This window comes from Trematomus bernacchii, unplaced genomic scaffold (genome assembly GCF_902827165.1).
Source record: "Trematomus bernacchii unplaced genomic scaffold, fTreBer1.1, whole genome shotgun sequence".
Lineage (NCBI taxonomy): Eukaryota > Metazoa > Chordata > Actinopteri > Perciformes > Nototheniidae > Trematomus > Trematomus bernacchii.
In genome coordinates, this window is record NW_022987513.1 from 1,825,387 (window position 1) to 1,843,978 (window position 18,592).

An 18,592-nucleotide genomic window follows, 5' to 3' on the forward strand; every position below is an offset into this window, starting at 1 on the left:
TAGGCAGAAGGTCCATGATCGATTTCGTTATCGTATCATCGGACCTCCCAGCTAGCGGGGAACGTTCTCACAACTTTGGCTAACATTACCTACAGGTTCTAATAATGTTTTAAAGAAACGTTTTAATCTGATGTTCAAAGAACCTTTTTAGGATGTTTATTATTTCAAATAATGTTCCTATAAGGTTTAAGATTAACTAAGACATAACGTTTTAACTGCAACATTCAGAGGATGTGTTTTGGACGTTGTTGGGGTAACACATTAAAGATGTTCTTTATAAAACGTTCCCTTAATGTTACATGATAACAAATGAAGAACATTCTTCAAGCAACATTCTGAAAATGTTTTCAGGATGTTATTCTTTTTTTATAAAACGTTCCTGTGATGGCAAATATTAACACGGTCATGATCAACGTCAGATTTATTTCTAGAGCGCTTTGAAAAACAAACTTGTTGCATTTGTTTGAAAAGGATGTTTTAAAAAATCTGATGTCACCACATTTTCCTTTTTTCTTCTGAAAGGTAGGATAACGTTCTCTAAAAACATTCTTAACATTTTTGGTGATAATTCATAATATCATATGTGTAAAATATCAGAAAATAATCACACTTTTTTCTGACTATAAAGGTTGTGTCTCGTATGTAGGTTCTAACGGATAAGCTATCTGGCCGTGTGTGGTTTGTGAGGGCTGCGTATAAACAGTGTCCGCTGTTTATGCATATTGGATAAAAATCGTTATTGCACCCTTTAGATTTGAGACCGACAGACATATAGAAGAACGGACCTGTCGGAACTGTCACTGCCCGTCCCTGAAACCCCTGTTAGTGTTTGCATGTGTTTGTTTCTACTGTGTGTCTCTCTCTCTCCCCCGCCCCCCCACTGCCTGCTGGTCTGCTCTACACGGCTGGGAGCAATCTCTAATCAACCACACCTGCAACCTGCTCATCAGCCACACTATGAAAGCCTGCAGCCTGCACTCATTCCCTGCCGGATTGTTGCCGTGAACGGTTTGTTGCGTGCCGCTCTAGCTTTTTGCCAGCATATTCTTTGACAACTTTGCCTGCTTTTGCCTCACACTGATTCTTGTGTCTCTCCCATGAGGAATCCAAGGCCTGCCACACTCCCAAGACCAGCCAGGCCTCTCTGACCACCCTGGAACAACTGTTTCCCACTGCCGCCATAACCAACCTCCACTCCCCTTTTCTAATAAACAAATGTTACTTTCACCAGCTGATTCCGAGTCTGATTCTGGGTCCCCTCCAGTACATGTGACACCGACACTGGGTGTTTCTCAATCGCGAGTACGCTTGCTTGGTAGCACATGTCTGCCGAGCATCTTGCTTCAGAAGCGAGGCAAGAATACTTCCTGCCATTCGGAAAACAAAGAGTGGAACAGGCTAGCAAGTGTGCAGGTGTGCGTCATATGAGAAGCCTCGCCTTACATCTTCCGCCACAGATTTGGGGAAATTGGTCCGTGCGCAAAGCATTGTGGGGATTTTAAGACCGCGGAGTCTACTCATGTGCAGCCTCGATATTTCTCCAAACGGAGTACGCCGGGCTCGGTAGATTTCCAAGTATGCTGGAGATTGGAACAGTCCTTCGGCGGCACTCGATGACGTAGTATGCTTGAAATAGTGGCTCTGAAGCAGCTTTACTCGCGATTGAGAAACACCCAGTAACTTGTACTAGCTGCTGGTCGCATTAAAAAAATAAAAAAAGACTTCTGATAAATCAGAACGATAAAGCACGTTATCCTACTCTAAAATAATAACATTCTGGCAACATAAAAAAAATCTAACTTGCAACTGAAAACGTTTTAAGAATAGTATGGCATAATGTTCTAACAATGTTATCAAAAACATTTAAAAAAGGTTATTACCAAGCATTTTAAGAATGTTTTTAGAGAAAGTTATCCTACCTTTCAGAAGATCATTCTGGGAACCAAAATAAAACGTCCCGCTGAAAACGTTTTATGAACAGTAGGGCATATTGTTCTAACAATGTTATCAAAAACATCTTAAGGTTATCAAAAACATCTTAAGAACGTTATCAAAAACATCTTAAGAAGGTTATTACCAAACATTTAAAGAATGTTTTTAGAGAACGTTATCCTACCTTTCAGAAGAACATTCTGGGAACCAAAAGAAAACTTCCCGCTGAAAACGTTTTAAGAACAGTAGGGCATAATGTTCGAACAATGTTATCAAAAACATCTTAAGAAGGTTATCAAAAACATCTTAAGAAAGTTATTACCAAACATTTGAAGAATGTTTTTAGAGAACGTTATCCTACCTTTCAGAAGAACATTCTGGGAACCAAAAGAAAACTTCCCGCTGAAAACATTCCTAGAACAGTGAATGGTAACATTCTCAGATTGTTTTTAGAACCAAACATTTCTAGCTGGGCTGAGGCCGTATGTTTTGGACACTCGGGTAAAGAGAGGGGCGGAGTTGTCAACTGATCACCATCTGGTGGTGAGTTGGGTCGAGTGGCGGGGGAAGCTCTGGACAGACCTGGTAAGCCCAAACGTGTAGTTCATGTGAACTGGGAACTTCTGGAGGAGGCCCAAGTTCAGGAGGCCTTCAACTCACACCTCCGGCGGAGCTTTTCGGGCATTCCTGTGGATGTTGGGGACATTGAACCAGAGTGGGCGGTGTTCAAAGCCTCTATTGCCGAAGCCGCGGCGGGGAGCTGTGGTCTCAAGGTCTTAGGTGCCTCAAGGGGCGGTTACCCTCGAACCTCCTGGTGGACACCGGTGGTCAGGGAAGCCGTCCGACTGAAGAAGGAGGCCTTCAGGGATTTGTTATCCCGGGGGACTCCCGGGGCAGTTGCAAGGTACCGACAGGCCCGAAGGGCAGCAGCCTCAGCCGTGGCCGAGGCAAAGCAGCGGGTGTGGGAGAAGTTTGGAGAAGCCATGGTAAAGGACTTTCAGGCGGCACCAAAGTTGTTCTGGAAAACTGTCCGACACCTCAGGAGGGGGAAGCAGGGAACCATCCAAGCTGTGTACAGTAAGGATGGGACGTTGTTGACCTCAGGGCGTTGGAAGGAACACTTTGAGGAACTCCTGAACCTGACAACTCCGCCCTCTGTGCTAGAGGCAGAGTTGGAGTATGACGGGGGATCAACACCAATCTCCCGGGGGGAGGTCACTGAGGTAGTCAAACAACTCCACAGTAGCAAAGCCCCGGGGGTGGATGTGATCCGCCCAGAAATGCTGAAGGCTCTGGGTGTTGAGGGACTGTCATGGTTGACACGTCTCATTAACGTTGCGTGGAAGTCGGAAACAGTACCGAAGGAGTGGCAGACCGGGGTGGTGGTTCCCCTTTTCAAAAAGGGGGATCAGAGGGTGTGTGCCAATTACAGAGGCATCACACTACTCAGCCTCCCCGGGAAAGTTTACTCTAAGGTACTCGAAAGGAGGGTCAGGCCGATTGTCGAACCTCAGATTGAGGAGGAACAATGCAGATTCCGTCCTGGTCGTGGAACGACGGATCAGCTTTTTACTCTCGCAAGGATCCAGGAGGGGGCCTGGGAGTACGATTATCCGGTCTACATGTGTTTTGTAGACTTGGAGAAGGCGTATGACCGGGTTCCCAGGGAGTTACTGTGGGAGATGCTGCAGGAGTATGGGGTGAGGGGGTCTCTTCTCAGGGCCATCCAATCTCTGTACTCCCAAAGCGAGAGCTGTGTCCGGGTCCTCGGCAGAAAGTCGGACCCATTTCAGGTGAGGGTTGGCCTCCGCCAGGGCTACGCTTTGTAACCAATCCTGTTTGTAATATACATGGATAGGATTTCGAGGCGTAGTCATGGGGGAGGGGGTCTGCAGTTCGGTGGACTAAGGATTGCACCACTGCTTTTTGCAGATGATGTGGTTCTAATGGCTTCATCGGTCTGCGACATTCAGCTCTCACTGGATCGGTTCGCAAGCGGCTGGGATGAGGATCAGCACCTCCAAATCTGAGGCCATGGTTCTCAGCAGGAAACCGATGGACTGTCCACTCCAAGTAGGGAATGAGTCCTTACCCCAAGTGAAGGAGTTCAAGTATCTCGGAACATTCTCGATATACAGTTTAATTTATTTCAATTTGTCAGATATGTGTTTTCAAATGTATTTTACTCATATAATACTAGACGGGATGATTTTTTTTCACCTCCCTCTTTACAAACAATACATGTACAGACATATAAGTCCATATTATCAGAAGCTAAATAAAAGGCAATTGTCATCAGATTCATGATGTCTAATTATTTATCTGTTTTTTCTAATTTCTCTTTCCCAGTATTGTTTTTCACATGTTTCTTTGTTTTTATTAGATTGGTGTCCAATGATTATTTGTTGCTTTATTGCTCGTGTCTCATTTCTGAAAACATAACAGAACAACACAGGAACATTGTTCAGATGAGAACATAACTGTTTCCCGTTTTACCCCTTCTGTTCTTTACTGACTTTAGTTTCAAAGATTTGTCATTAAATAGCTATTGCATGCTGCCAATAAAGCTTTTACTGTCAATTAGTATTTGTTTATTTTGTGCATAATTAAAAATGCAAATTACTCCTTCTCTTTATTTATCCCAAATTGGGAATTATTTGGTTTTGTTTCCAGCAGCAGTGTCAATCGTTACACAAGTTAAACATGTTTAGAAGATACAATAAGATACACATGTAATAACAATAAACATTAGTGGCAAGTATATATAGTAAAAATACAAATTTAAATACACATTTTAATATTTAGACAGTATGTTGCTAAAAATGCACACATACCATTCGCATACCACACAATACATGACAGTGGTTTTTAGAGTATAAGGAAAATGAAATATTAAAAACATGGGTTATGTATTTTTGTATAAAGATAGAACTGACCCATATAATGCCGTTTTTGTCACGCCAACAACTGTTAATATTTTAAAGGTGGATCTGCTACAGTACGACTGATGTTATCTCCCTCTTGAATAGAAAACGTGAGCTATATATTGAGTGTTCTGAAAGACATTTATATTGAGTTGGATCTGCTGCATTAAAGTAGATTCAGCGTACGTAAAGTTTTCTATATTAAAATGTAGAGTTATTGAACACGTTTGATTTAGATCAGGAATGTAACTATTTGGCTAAAAGTGTGTGTGTGTTTTTGTGTGTGTGTGTGTGTGTGTGTGCGTGCGTGCGTGCGTGCGTGCGTGCGTGCGTGCATGCGTGCGTGCGTGTGTGTGTGTGTGTGTGTGTGTGTGTGTGTGTGTGTGTGTGTGTGTCAGAGTGATTGGGGCTGACAGCAGCCTCTGTATTGCTGGCTGCCTGCAGATTTATCCGTCCTGTTTTAGACACTCTAATCTGGATTAACAGCAGCAGTGTGTTAGTGGGGACGAGAACAACCGGAGCTCCCCCCCCCCACACTCTGCCCCTTCACCTGTTTCTCCAACACACCCCCTCACTGTGTACCTAACCCCCCCCCTCCACCAGGTGATTTTCATCCCTCCATCCTCCTGAGTTTGAAGGCGTCAGTCGGCATGTTGAAAACAACTCTCTTTAGTCTTGAAATGAAAATGTTTGCTTGCATCATGCTGAAATGTTTCTCTGTTAGTCCAGCATTAGGGGGAGGGGCAGTCGGGAAGGGATTATATACCAGCAAAGTCCTGTTTCCCACTTCCCTACCTGCTGTTGCAGCCTTGAGCGGCGCCATTACAGTGCATCGCCATCATGAAGTGTTCACATAATGATATTTGTAACCAAACTAAAATAAGTCACAACAAAAATGTAAATATCCTATCTTAGAATCTTCCTTTTGGACAATATTTGCATTGCCTTCTATCAATAGTTCAACAATATTTCAATAAAACAAAATGTCCTTAATGAAAGATTATAAAAGTAAGGCATTTGTAATCAAATGAACGCAGCTAGAGTGTAAAAAATAAGGTTTGTCAAATTCTTTCAGAATATGATATCTATTGTGTACAACAATGCATGCACACAAACAGGTGTTTCAAACCATTCCAATTATAGTGAAGCATTTAAACTGATCAAAGCCTTTCTTAATATAATTTAGACCTACAATTTGCACAACATTGCATATACAGAGTTTTCTTAAAGTCACAATGCATCTCAGACTCCTTCAAAGTCTCTCATGGCAGCACTTTAGTCCACAAAATCAAAGTGGAACAAATGTTTTTATTAATCCATTTCTATGTTAGAGTGTCCATATAGGTTTTGATCAGGTGACGCTGCTTGCTCTGAGTCCTCGCTGCTCTCTGTCCTTCCTCCCTCCATGTTCAGTTCTCCTGACGTCTTCATCTTCTGCATTTTATTTCTATTTCATTCTTTCTCTCAGTCTACATATTAACCCGACCTTCTCCCCCAGCGTGCGGCTGTAGTTCCCTGCTGCCTCCTCTCCTGCTCCACCACTGACACACTGCTGTGACTTTCCTCCCTTTATCTGGAGATAAGATACTTACTTTTCAGATAAAGCATATTATGATAAATCAAATGAGCTTTGTCGGTGTTATGCATCTGTGTGTGTGTGTGTGTGTGTGTGTGTGTGTGTGTGTGTGTGTGTGTGTGTGTGTGTGTGTGTGTGTGTGTGTGTGTGTGTGTGTGTGTGTGTGTGTGTGTGTGTGTGTGTGTGTGTGTGTGTGTGTGTGTGTGTGTGTGTGTGTGGAGCTGTTTTGGAGATAACTGTAATCTCCCAATGATGTGTGAATGTATGAGCAGCAGCAGATATATTGCTCATCAAGAGGAAAAACACTATTTAAAGGAAGGCAAATTAAGAACTCAAGGAAAAAGGCTTTTTAATAAACAAAAACATTTCTGAAATAAAAATGATTTTTTTTGTCTCACATTGTGATATAATACAGAGTATTTTTTCAAAATCATCCAAAACTGATTACTTTTTGGAGTATTTTTCTAAATAATAATAATTTAAAGATTTTCTTTAAACTATTTTATTACTATTTTAAAGTTTGTATTTATTCCATACGAGTGGATCAATATACGAATCAATGCAAAATGATGAAAATATATTTTGTAAGTGTGGTTTGTCTTATTGTAGCCTGTTGCTTTGGACACTTTACAGTGTCTGTGGGAGGGATGGGGGTGGGGGGGGGGGGGGGGGGGGTGGGAGGGGTTTGCTGAAGCCACTTGCTCCCTCTAATTAGCAGCGTGTGCCGGTGAAGAACTCAGTTAGAGCGACCTCACCAAGGCGCACAAGCACGCGGGGCCACTTCACCTGAGTGATGACCTAACGGAGAGAGCGGCAGATCGGAGAGTCAGAGCTGCAGAGAGCCGCTGCTGAGCTCACAACCAGGAGGGACTCAAACTACAGGTAGATCAAAACACTTGGAGGTTCCTCCCGTGAACTCGGCGCGGGTTGGACCAGGAGCCGCGACCTGTGGCCCCGTGGAGCTCTGAGGGGCCCTCGGTTGTTGTGTTGCGTGTCCGACATACAAGTCCCCGACAGGACTTAAAAGCCTGCTGTCAGGATGATGTCCTACATAAAGCAACCCCATTACACCATGAACGGGTTAAATTTGCCTGGCCAGGGAATGGACGTGCTACACACAACCATCGCTTATCCTTGTAAGTATAAACTTATGTTTTCTTTCATATTTGGTTTTAATTTACTTTGAAGTATGTGTTTCCTGCTGTTTTAGTCATTTAAAGTATATTATTCGAGTCAACATGGTGCGTAAAGACGCGCAGGCTGTGCGTAACGCTGTGGCGAACGACAAATAAATGACAGGATAAACACTTTGTTTTTGTTTTTGTTTCATAAGAGCCAATACTGACAAAAAGTAATGTCAGAAATAGTTATTGTACGATAAAAGTATCATTACTATATGGATTTTAGCCAAATAAATATTAGTGTACCCGCGGTTATGAGAGGTCGATGATTTAAATGAATTACTCATTTTTATATTACGTTGTCGTGAGTAACATTGATTAACACATACATTTGTTAATTCGCAGATAAACTGAATATTGTTTAAAGCTTTGAAACTCGCATAAACTGACAGTGGCTGTCGGGAACATAGATTTGAAAAAGATTTGTATTACTTTATGTTTTTCACTCTTCCTTTCAAACTGTAATGACGTCGGTGACGCTGAGATAAATATAGATCGATATAAGAGTATATAAGAGACAATTAATGTGCTAATTGCTACATTACCATGACTACATCTATTAACTCTTCACTAATCGTTGATGAACATGTAACATATGGCATATACAGTGTGATTTTAAATATGTAAACTATAGTGAAATACATTCAATGCAGCGTAATGTGTCTTCTTTTTTGGGAAAACTGAAACTCTTGAAAGGACCAGTGTCTATCAATCTAACAAACAAAAACACTTCTGTGCTCATATTGACGACAGAACACAGTCAGGATTATAAAGAATATCATAATGTACTGTGAAGTTTAAATTAACATGTGTTCTTGTTGCCATCCACACATAGTTGGAAAACATCAAACCACCTAAAAAAATGACTTAAATGACATGTCGTGTTACCTCTAGAATATGAGCCTGAGTGCTGCACATAATTCAGGTCAGCTCTGTGCTGCAGAATAATAATAATCCCCTCCGTCTCCTGGGTTTGCAGCCACTCCCCGGAAGCAGCGCAGAGAGCGCACCACCTTCACCCGCACACAGCTGGACATCCTGGAGGCGCTGTTCTCCAAGACCCGCTACCCCGACATCTTCATGAGGGAGGAGGTGGCCCTCAAGATCAACCTGCCGGAGTCACGTGTGCAGGTAACGGAGAAGAAGGCTACTGCCAAGATGGAGGCCATACAGTTAGGCTGTGGGTTACATACTGATGTACCCTAAAGGAAACACATTTCCTCTAAAGAAGGAGAACAGCAGCATATTGCATTTGCATTTACAGTATAACACTTCAGTTACATAAGTCATTCATAAGTCCGTACCCCACAAGTCATTTACACCTTCAGGTATCAGCATGTCTGACGTTCTCTGTACTTACACGTTTTATCTTTTCCTCTGCTCCTCCAGGTTTGGTTTAAGAACCGCCGTGCCAAGTGCCGCCAGCAGCTGCAGCAGAGCAGTGGCCAGTCCAAGCCTCGGCCCCCCAAGAAGAAGGCCTCTCCCCTGCAGGAAGTCAGCGCCCCTGATCCCGGCCCTAACCCCTCCGGCTCCTACAGCCCCTCCTCCGCCCATACAGGGCCCAGCCTGATCCCGAGCTCCAGCAATGGAAACACGTCCGTGTCCATCTGGAGCCCGGCCATCTCCCCCCTGCCCGACCCTCTGGCCTCCTCGGCCCCCTGCATGCAGCGGCCCTCCCCCTACCCCATGAGCTACGGCCAGCCGTCGGCCTACTCCCAGGGCTACGCCAGCACCACCTCCTACTTCACCGGCCTGGACTGCAGCGCCTACCTGTCCCCCATGCACTCGCAGCTGACCGGCACCGTGGGGGCCCTCAGCCCCATCACAGTGCCCTCCATGGGGGGCTCCCTCAGCCAGTCCCCGGCCTCGCTGTCATCACAGGGCTACAGCACGGCCTCCTCCCTGGGCTTCACCTCTGTGGACTGCCTGGACTACAAGGACCAGCAGGCCTGGAAACTGGGCTTCACCACAATGGACTGCCTGGACCACAAGGACCAGAACTCCTGGAAGTTCCAGGTCCTGTAATCTCTCAATTATGCTGCGTGATAAAGGTGGCGTTTATGTGTATCAACGCGCTGTGTGTCAGCGTGAGAGATAGTGAGAAGAGGTCTGCCAGAGGACTCGTTCTCTTTGATCTCCAGTTTCCTGTTTGTAACATTCTGTTTTATTTTCTAAAGGTGTCCTCTGTAGAAATGCATTTTATTTGAATGACTTTGGAGAAGAAGGCCCGGTGTGTGTCATCACGCTGCCTCTCTGCAAATCATGCATGTTCTCTTCTTTATGCTATGTTAAATAAGAGAACAGAAGCCTCAAGAAATCCCCGAGACATACTGATGAAAACACATTGAGCCATGTCTTCTGTGCGTTTGATTTTGTTTTAATGTGCATTGTCATAGAGTGAAGGGAGAGTCATCTCCTCCTTCAGGGTTAATCATTTTAAGATATTTATTATTATTTAATGCTACATTCAAATATGTCATTTGGTTAAGATATTGTTGAGCATTTGTGTTGCGTATTACAGTGTTAGCCTTTAGTGTTATCATCCCAAAATGTTTGATGGAAAAAATAGAGTTTCTGTTTAAGTTGTGTCATTTATTAAAAGGATCTATACTTCACACTCTGTGCACCGACAATCATTGAGATTCTTTCAACTGAATTATAGTTTGTGTTTGCAGGGTTATTACTAAGTGAGTTACGAGGATCCACAGTGAGAGGTCATCATGGAGACGGGACGGTGGATGTTAAGTGGCCATGTTCATGTTGTTCATGACTCCCACTGCTCCATCTTGGTTATTTTAGTTTATCTCATTCTGGGAGTGTTCCAATCCTCTTAGCCTCCCTTCAGCAATGCCATAAGTGAATTAGTTGGGATTATTGCCCTATCACCCTCTGTCTCTCTCTGTCGCACCCATCACACTCACTTGGCCTTCTCTTCCTGTCCTGACCCCTTTCTTTTTGTCCTCCATCTTTTCTTTCTTTACCTACCTTTACTTCTTCCCTGCAGTATGACTTTACTCTGCCTGTTTTCTCTCAGGGTGCTTGCCTTTATCCCACTCATCCTGTGCACCACCAAAAATAACATACTCTGGAAAAACTGAAACGTTGACTTCAATTAAATGTATTATGTCAACACATTTCACATAACTGTATAGGTTAGTTGAAAGCAATATTATTCAGTTGAACCTAATATTTATTATTTAAATCTGTTGACATAATACATTTAATTAAAGTCAACGGTTCCGTTTTTCCAAACCATGTTATGTTCCAAAGCAGCCAAATCAATGACAACAGTGCAGTTTCTTAAAGCATTTCACTGCAGCTGTATTCATTATTGTTCCAGTTTTGATCTGTCAGTTCAGTGGTTCCCCGTCCTTTACCTCCTCCTGGACCCCGCCCCCACCCCCACCCCCACCCTACCAATCTCCCCAACTCCTCTGACTGCATGGTAATCCCTGCATGACCTGATTACTGCCATGCAAACTTAAATGTTTTATAATAATAATATGAATAAATATGTGAACATTTTTCATAAGGGTTTCTGTTGAGAAGGAAAAAGAGAGGATTGATTCTCGGTACAAAATGAACCTCCCTCTCATTGAGTTCCAATATTTTGTCATTTATTTATAGTTAAATTAAGTTGTAGGTTTTCATAAAATGACCAACCTAAGGTATTATTATTATTATTATGGCATGGTTGGTTACGATAGAAGATTGTGTGCAAGTTACATGATAATTGTTTGTCAGCTGAATCAAAATAAAAGTTTGGATAAATTATTACTCCTGATTTCTCTCGTGTAATTCTGATACAGATGACAAAAAAAATAAAAGATGTGTTGCTATGTATATCCTATCTTATATCTGCCCTCAACCATGTAAAATGTCACAACGGTTCCATCATAAATGCAGCTGTAGTGCTCAGAGAGTTGAAAGGGGTAGCGGGACAGATTTAAAAGCATTTCTCTGCACTCCGCTCTGACCTAATCCCACTCTGTGCTGCTGTAATCCCTCTGCCCACCCTCTCTGCCGTGCGATTGGTTAATCCCTGCGTCCGTGCACCCTGATTGGTTAACCTCTCGGAGGGTGCAGTGCTGTAATCTCCCCCCTCAGCACTGAGAGTTTCAGACAGACATTTGTGCTGTAATCCGGGGAGGAGCAGATGTGATGGGGGAGGGAAAGAACCAGGCAGACCTTGAGGAAGGTTAGCTGCAGAAAACAAAAACACGGCACACCATCTGACGAGGAAACACTCGTTGTTGTTGTGTTGTCTTGAATGTATCAAGAAGTTCTCTGATCTGGAACTTCAGTAAAGGGAGAAATACCACAGTGTAGAAATGACATGAAAATCTATTCGAGTTCAACAGGTTGCCATAAAAATGTACTTACAATACAGAAGTTAAAAGACATTATGCAGAATAATATATAATATCACTGGGTTGATATTATTGATGCATTTCTGTGTCAGCATCCCTAATGTTGCAGCTGGTAAAGTTGGAGATCATTTAGACCACCTGTTTTCTGATGAAAAGCTTAATCCATGAAAATACATCATCATGTATTAGTTGAAGTAAAACATTGCTTTCCAAAATGTACACTTTAGTAGAAGTATAACGTTGCGTAAATTAAAAATACCCAAGTAAAGTACAAGAGTAATGCAAAGTGTTTATATGTACTGTTTAAAAAAATAGAAATGTGGTAAAAAGTTTGTCTTTGATCACAATCACGATGTATAGCAATATTGGGGAAATCAAGACACAGTCTGGACCACATCATTATCCTGTATTATACACTCATATTACCAGATCTGAGTTACTGTGTGGAGATTTGGGGAAATACTTACAAAACCAACGTACAGCTGCTATGCATATTACACAAATGTGCTGCCCGGGCGCTGTGCAATAGCTGCCCACTGGGATGGGGTAAAAGCAGAGACCAAATGTCACTGTGTGTGCTGTGTGCATGAATGTGTGACCAATAAAGAGGGTTTCATCCTCCGATAAAAAAAAAAAAGCAATACGAATTATCCACAATGTTGGATATCTTGAACACACCAATTCATTATTCTTAAAGTCTAATACACTGAAGTTCACTGATCTGGTTAAATGTAAAACTGCACAAATCATGTACAAAGCAAGACATCATCTACTCCCGGGGAACAGAACATGTTTATGGAAAGACAAGGGGGGTATCATTTGAGAGGAGAACTTCATTTTAAACAACTCATGGTCAGACCAACTCTGAGAAGTATGTGCATAACAATCTGTGGGGGGGTTTTGTGGAAGGGTTTGGAGCGGGAGTTAAAGCATAAACATAAATCACTTTAAAAGGATGTACAAAAACACTTTCTTAGAAAGATATGGGAATGACGATAGGGGATCTAACATGAACAAATAATTATAAATGTATGTATACATTTAATTATGAATGTATGTATAAATGTAATATATATATATATATATATATATATATATATATATATATATATATATATACAGTGCATCCGGAAAGTATTCATGTCTCAACATTCCACACACAATACCCCATAATGACAAATAGAAAACGTTTTTAAAGAATATTTCGCAAATCTGTTAAAAATTATAAAATGAAATATCACATGTACATAAGTATTCACACCCTTTGCTTTGACACTGAAAATTGAGCTCAGGCGCATCCCGTTTCCACTGATCATCCTTGAGATGTTTCTATAACTTGACTGGAGTCCACCTGTGGTCAATTCAATAGATTGGACATGACTTGGAAAGGAACACACCTGTCTATATGAGGTCCCACAGTTGACAGTGCATATCAGAGCACAAACCAAGTCATGAGGTCCAAGGAATTGTCTGTAGACCTCAGAGACAGGATTGTATCAAGGCACAGATCTGGGGAAGGGTACAGAAAAATGTCTGCAGCCTTGAACGTCCCAACGAGCACATTGGTCTCCATCATTTGCAAATGGAAGATGTTTGAAACCACCCGGGCTCTTCCTAGGCAAGTTTCTAGACTGAGCAATGGGGGAGAAGGGCCTTAGTCAGAGAGGTGACCAATGATGGTCACTCTGACAGAGCTCCAGTGTTCCTCTGTGGAGATGGGAGAACCTTCCAGAAGGAAAACCATCTGTGCAGCACTCCACCAATCAGGCCTTTATGGTAGAGTGGCCAGAAGGAAGCCACTCCTCAGTAAAAGGCACATGAAAGCCCCCATGGAGCACCTAGAGGACTCTCAGACCACGAGAAACCAAATTGTCTGGTCTGATGAAACAACATTTGGCCTGAATGCCAAGCATCATGTCTGGAGGAACTCAGGCACCGCTCATCACCTGGCCAACACCATCCCTACAGTGAAGCCTGGTGGTGGCAGCATCATGCTGTGGGGATGTTTTTCAGCGGCAGGAACTGGGAGACTAGTCAGGATCAAGGGAAAGATGAATGCAGCAATGTACTGGGAGATCCTTGATGAAAACCTGCTCCAGAGCACTCTGGACCTCAGACTGGGGCGAAGGTTCACCCTTCAACAGGACAACGACCCTAAGCACACAGCCACGATAACAAAGGAGTGGCTTCGGGACAAGTCTGTGAATGTCCTTGAGTGGCCCAGCCAGAGCCCAGACTTGAACCGGATTGAATATCTCTGGAGAGATCTGAAAATGGCTGTGCACCGATGCTCCCCATCCAAGCTGATGGAGCTTGAGACGATCTGCAAAGATGAATGGGAGAAACTGCCCAAAGATAGGTGTGCCAAGCGTGTAGCATCATACTCAAGAAGACTTGAGGCTGTAATTGCTGCCAAAGGTGCTTCAACAACGTATTGATCATCAGATCCTCCTTCGCACTCTCCAAGAACTTGGAGTTTCAGGCTCTGCACTTTCCCTCCTCACCTCATACCTCAAAGACCGCACCTACAGGGTAACTTGGAGAGGGTCCGAGTCCGACCCTTGTCAATTAACTACAGGGGTCCCTCAGGGCTCTGTTCTTGGTCCCCTCCTCTTCTCTTTGTACACAAACTCGCTCGGATCAGTCATTAGCCCGCATGGTTTTTCATACCACTGCTACGCTGACGACACCCAATTCATTTTGTCCTTTCCCCGCTCAGAGACCCAGGTCGTCGCACGCATCTCTGCTTGTCTAGCGGACATCTCTCAGTGGATGTCTGCTCACCACCTCAAGCTCAACCTTGACAAGACTGAACTGCTTTTCCTTCCGGGAAAAGATTGTCCCACTCTTGACCTAACAATCAACATCGGCACCTCTACTGTTTCCCCGACTCAGACTGCAAGGAATCTGGGTGTGACCCTAACAACCTGTCCTTCACTGCAAACATCGCTGCTACAACCCGCTGCTGCAGATACAACCCGCTGCTGCAGATACACGCTTTATAACATCAGGAGGATACGTCCCCACCTGACCCAGAAAGCGACACAACTTCTGGTCCAGGCTCGTCATCTCACGCCTAGACTACTGCAACTCCCTCCTGGCTGGTCTACCTGCTTGTGCCATCCGACCTCTGCAGCTCATCCAGAATGCAACGGCTCGTCTGGTCTTCAACCTTCCAAAATGTTCCCACACCACGCCGCTCCTCCGCTCACTTCACTGGCTTCCAGTAACTGCTAGAATCCACTTCAAGACACTGGTACTTGCGTACCATGCTGTGAATGGATCTGGCCCTACCTACATCCAGGACATGGTTAAACCATACACCCCAGCACGTGCACTCTGCTCTGCATCAGCCAAACGGCTCGCTGCACCCGCACTGCGAGGGGGACCCAAGTTCCCATCAGCAAAAACACGTCGGTTTGCTATCCTGGCTCCAAAATGGTGGAATGAGCTCCCCATTGACATCAGGACAGCAGAAAGCTTACACATCTTCCGGCGCAGACTGAAAACTCATCTCTTTCGACTCCACTTCGAGCAATAAAATTACTAACAAAGAATTACTAACAAAGCACTTATATACTAACAAAGGACTGGCTTATCTAAAGCCAGTTGAGTAGCACTTGAAATGTTTTGGCTCTATGAAACCTGATGTGATTCTGTTTTCTTCAAGTTTGTATCTTCTTGGTCGAAAGCACTTATTGTAAGTCACTTTGGATAAAAGCGTCAGCTAAATGCAATGTAATGTAATGTAATGTATTGAGTAAAGGGTGTGAATACTTATGCACATGTGATATTTGAGTGTTTTATTTTTAATTCATTTGCAAAAATTATTTTAAAACTTTTTTCACTTTGTCATTATGGGGTATGACATTATGGGGTGTGTAGAATGTTGAGAAAACAAATGAATTTAATCCAAATTGAAATAAGGCTGTAACATACAAAAATGTGGAAAAAGTGAAGGGGTATGAATACTTTCCGGATGCACTGTATATAAAATATAATAGCAGTTATTTATAACGGCAGTTATTATTTAACAGACTATTAGCAGTTGAGTAAAATAGTGGAATTAATAAGCATTTGCTTCCTCCTGCTCCTTTTCGGACACTTTATTTTTGTTATATAAATATTGTTGAATGTATCAATATAGTTTGACAATTTATATTTAAAAAAAAAGATTCTAGCAATTCGGTATTCTGTTTAACATTTGTTTCTGTCTTTTGATTTTTTTTAATCTGTTCGAAATAAAGATGGAAAATGAAAATGAAAAATACTAGAGTGTACACATTTGATCTATTTTCCTAAATAACATTTAGCAGAAGGTATGATCACTATACAGGAAGTCATGAATAACTCAGTGACATTTCCACTGAAAACATCATCATTATTCCAAATGAACTGAACAAACAAACAAACAAACAAACAAACAAACAAACAAACAAACAAACAAACAGGAGTTACCCCTGAATGAGTTCTTGATACCTGAGGTATTTGTCATTACAAATGTATGTCAGTGGCATATTAGCACTTATTGACTTAAAGGTGGGGTAGGTAAGTTTGAGAAACCGGCTCGAGTGCGCTGGAATTTGAAAATTTGAAAATACACACGAACGCGCACATGCAGGGCTGGCCCTAGACATTTTGGTGCCCTAGGCGAGATTATGATTTGGTGCCCCCCCCCCCCCTCCAAGCAATACACAATAGAATATATAAAGAATAAATAAAAAATCTCTACAAAAGACCAATACACTACAAAAACTGAAACGTATTGACATGTTGGTTATAAACATAAAGAAGGTTTCAAATGTATTCATTATTGTATGAACATGTTTTAATTGGGGGGTGGACGTCACATCCTCTAGGGTGGTCCGGGGGTATGCCCCCCCGGAAAGATTTTAACATTTTAAAGTAAAATGCTTCAATCTGGTGCACTTTGAGCAGAATTACTAGAGACTAGATCTAGGGGGTATAACTCTAAAACACCCATATGAAAAAGATCGGTTTACATTTTAATAACCAAATAAGTATGTGAACATAACCAACAACCTACCATAGCCAATAACAAATAAATGTAACGTATTTTATTTTTGTTGTTCATTCATATCTTATTTTACTTAGTTAACATTTATTTATTCATGCATTTTTTTCAATATCTCCAGTTTTAAACGATATTTTTGGTTACTGTCCTATAGTATACATTGGAATGATTTCAAACCTGTTGTTATTTATCCTAATAATTATAAAGGTGTGCCTTGGAAATATTTGTTTACATAAATTGTGACCAAACCGTTTGAGACCCACTGAGATAACTTAGGCTAAAGTGAACTATCTAAACACTCAGAGTCCTTTACCTCACTGAGCTGTAGTTAACAGCCTCAATCCAACAACAATCCGCGGTACCGATGCGCGCCCTCTCTCTCTCTCTCTCTCGCTCGCTCGGAGGCTCGCTCGCACTTTGGCTGTGAGCTGCGGGCGCCTGATAAGTCAACATCCCCCACTTTCATCACTTACAGCGCCCATCGTACAGGGCAAATGCAAAATGTGGCCGCCCGGCCCAGGTTGCAAAGGGTGTTTACTTTATTCAATTATTAATGTAAATGTATTATATCAAGGGCAGAAAATGGGGCAGAATACAAATTTAAAAAGAAAAACATTTAAAAAAAAAAAGAATTCTCCCAGCGCAGCGCCCCTCCAGATCTGGCGCCCTAGGCGACCGCCTAGTTTGCCAGTGCCAAGGCCCGGCCCTGCGCACATGACCAATGAGGGCACGACATAAGTTTGTGCACAGATGGAAGGCTGACAGGCAGGTAGGCCATCCAGTTATTTTAGCCGGGCCAGCTAAAATGATTGGTCGTGCTTTTTACAGTACTACGGCTTCCACAGATGACATTTTTTTAAGGATTTTTTGTCTAAGCACTTAAGATATTCATTGCTATCGGGATGTTAAGAGCATTCCATGGAATATAACAAAAAGTGTATCTCCAGCCGGTTTCTCAAGCTTTAAAGGGCCCATGTCATGGCCATTTCCACTGATCATAATTCCATTGTTGAGGTATACTAAAATAGATTTATACTGTGCAATTTTCCAAACTCACATTGGTTTCGCATACAGCATCTCTGTAAAGTATGTGTATTCAGCAGTATTCACTCTCTCCACTAAACGGCTCGTTGGAGCTCTTGCCCCCCCCTCCCTGTGAGCCTAGTGTGCTCCGATTGGTCAGCTCGGCCACTCTGTTCTGATTAGTCAACCACCAGAGAGGCTCCGCCCATGTCTAACTGCTTTTTTCGGCTCGCTCTCAGCGGAACAACAGTCTTATAATGGCCTCGGTACAGCCGTATATTTTATACGCTAACTAACCGAACTGTACCTACAACTGTTGTTATAGAAGAGTAAGTTATTTTTACCTGTAATAAACTACTACTGTTTGATGAGAAATCAAATCATGGTTTGCTATATATGAATGATATGTTATAGGAGCAAATAATTCAGGGAAGAAAGGATAGGCCTACTAAGTATTTCCATCAAACTTTATTTTTAGAAATGTACAAAATGAACATGCGTAAATATACATATATACACTGTATATCATCCATTCCTCCCCTTATAGGCGT

The 18,592-nt window shown here is 42.5% G+C and overlaps 1 protein-coding gene across 1 annotated transcript; it reads left to right on the forward strand.

Moving 5' to 3' along the window:
• Positions 1-7,471: 7,471 nt before the first annotated feature.
• crx (cone-rod homeobox) lies at positions 7,472-9,638 on the forward strand. The gene is made up of 3 exons (XM_034114138.1): positions 7,472-7,568; positions 8,593-8,744; positions 9,003-9,638. The coding sequence occupies exons 1-3, from the start codon at positions 7,472-7,474 to the stop codon at positions 9,636-9,638; spliced, it is 885 nt and encodes a 294-aa protein (XP_033970029.1).
• Positions 9,639-18,592: the final 8,954 nt, after the last annotated feature.

Coding starts and splice junctions, on each gene's coding strand:
- crx (XM_034114138.1), top strand. CDS start 7,472: ATGATGTCCTACATAAAGCAACCCCATTACACCATGAACGGGTTAAAT. Junction 7,569..8,592: donor CACAACCATCGCTTATCCTT/GTAAGTATAAAC, acceptor CTGGGTTTGCAG/CCACTCCCCGGAAGCAGCGC. Junction 8,745..9,002: donor TGCCGGAGTCACGTGTGCAG/GTAACGGAGAAG, acceptor CTGCTCCTCCAG/GTTTGGTTTAAGAACCGCCG.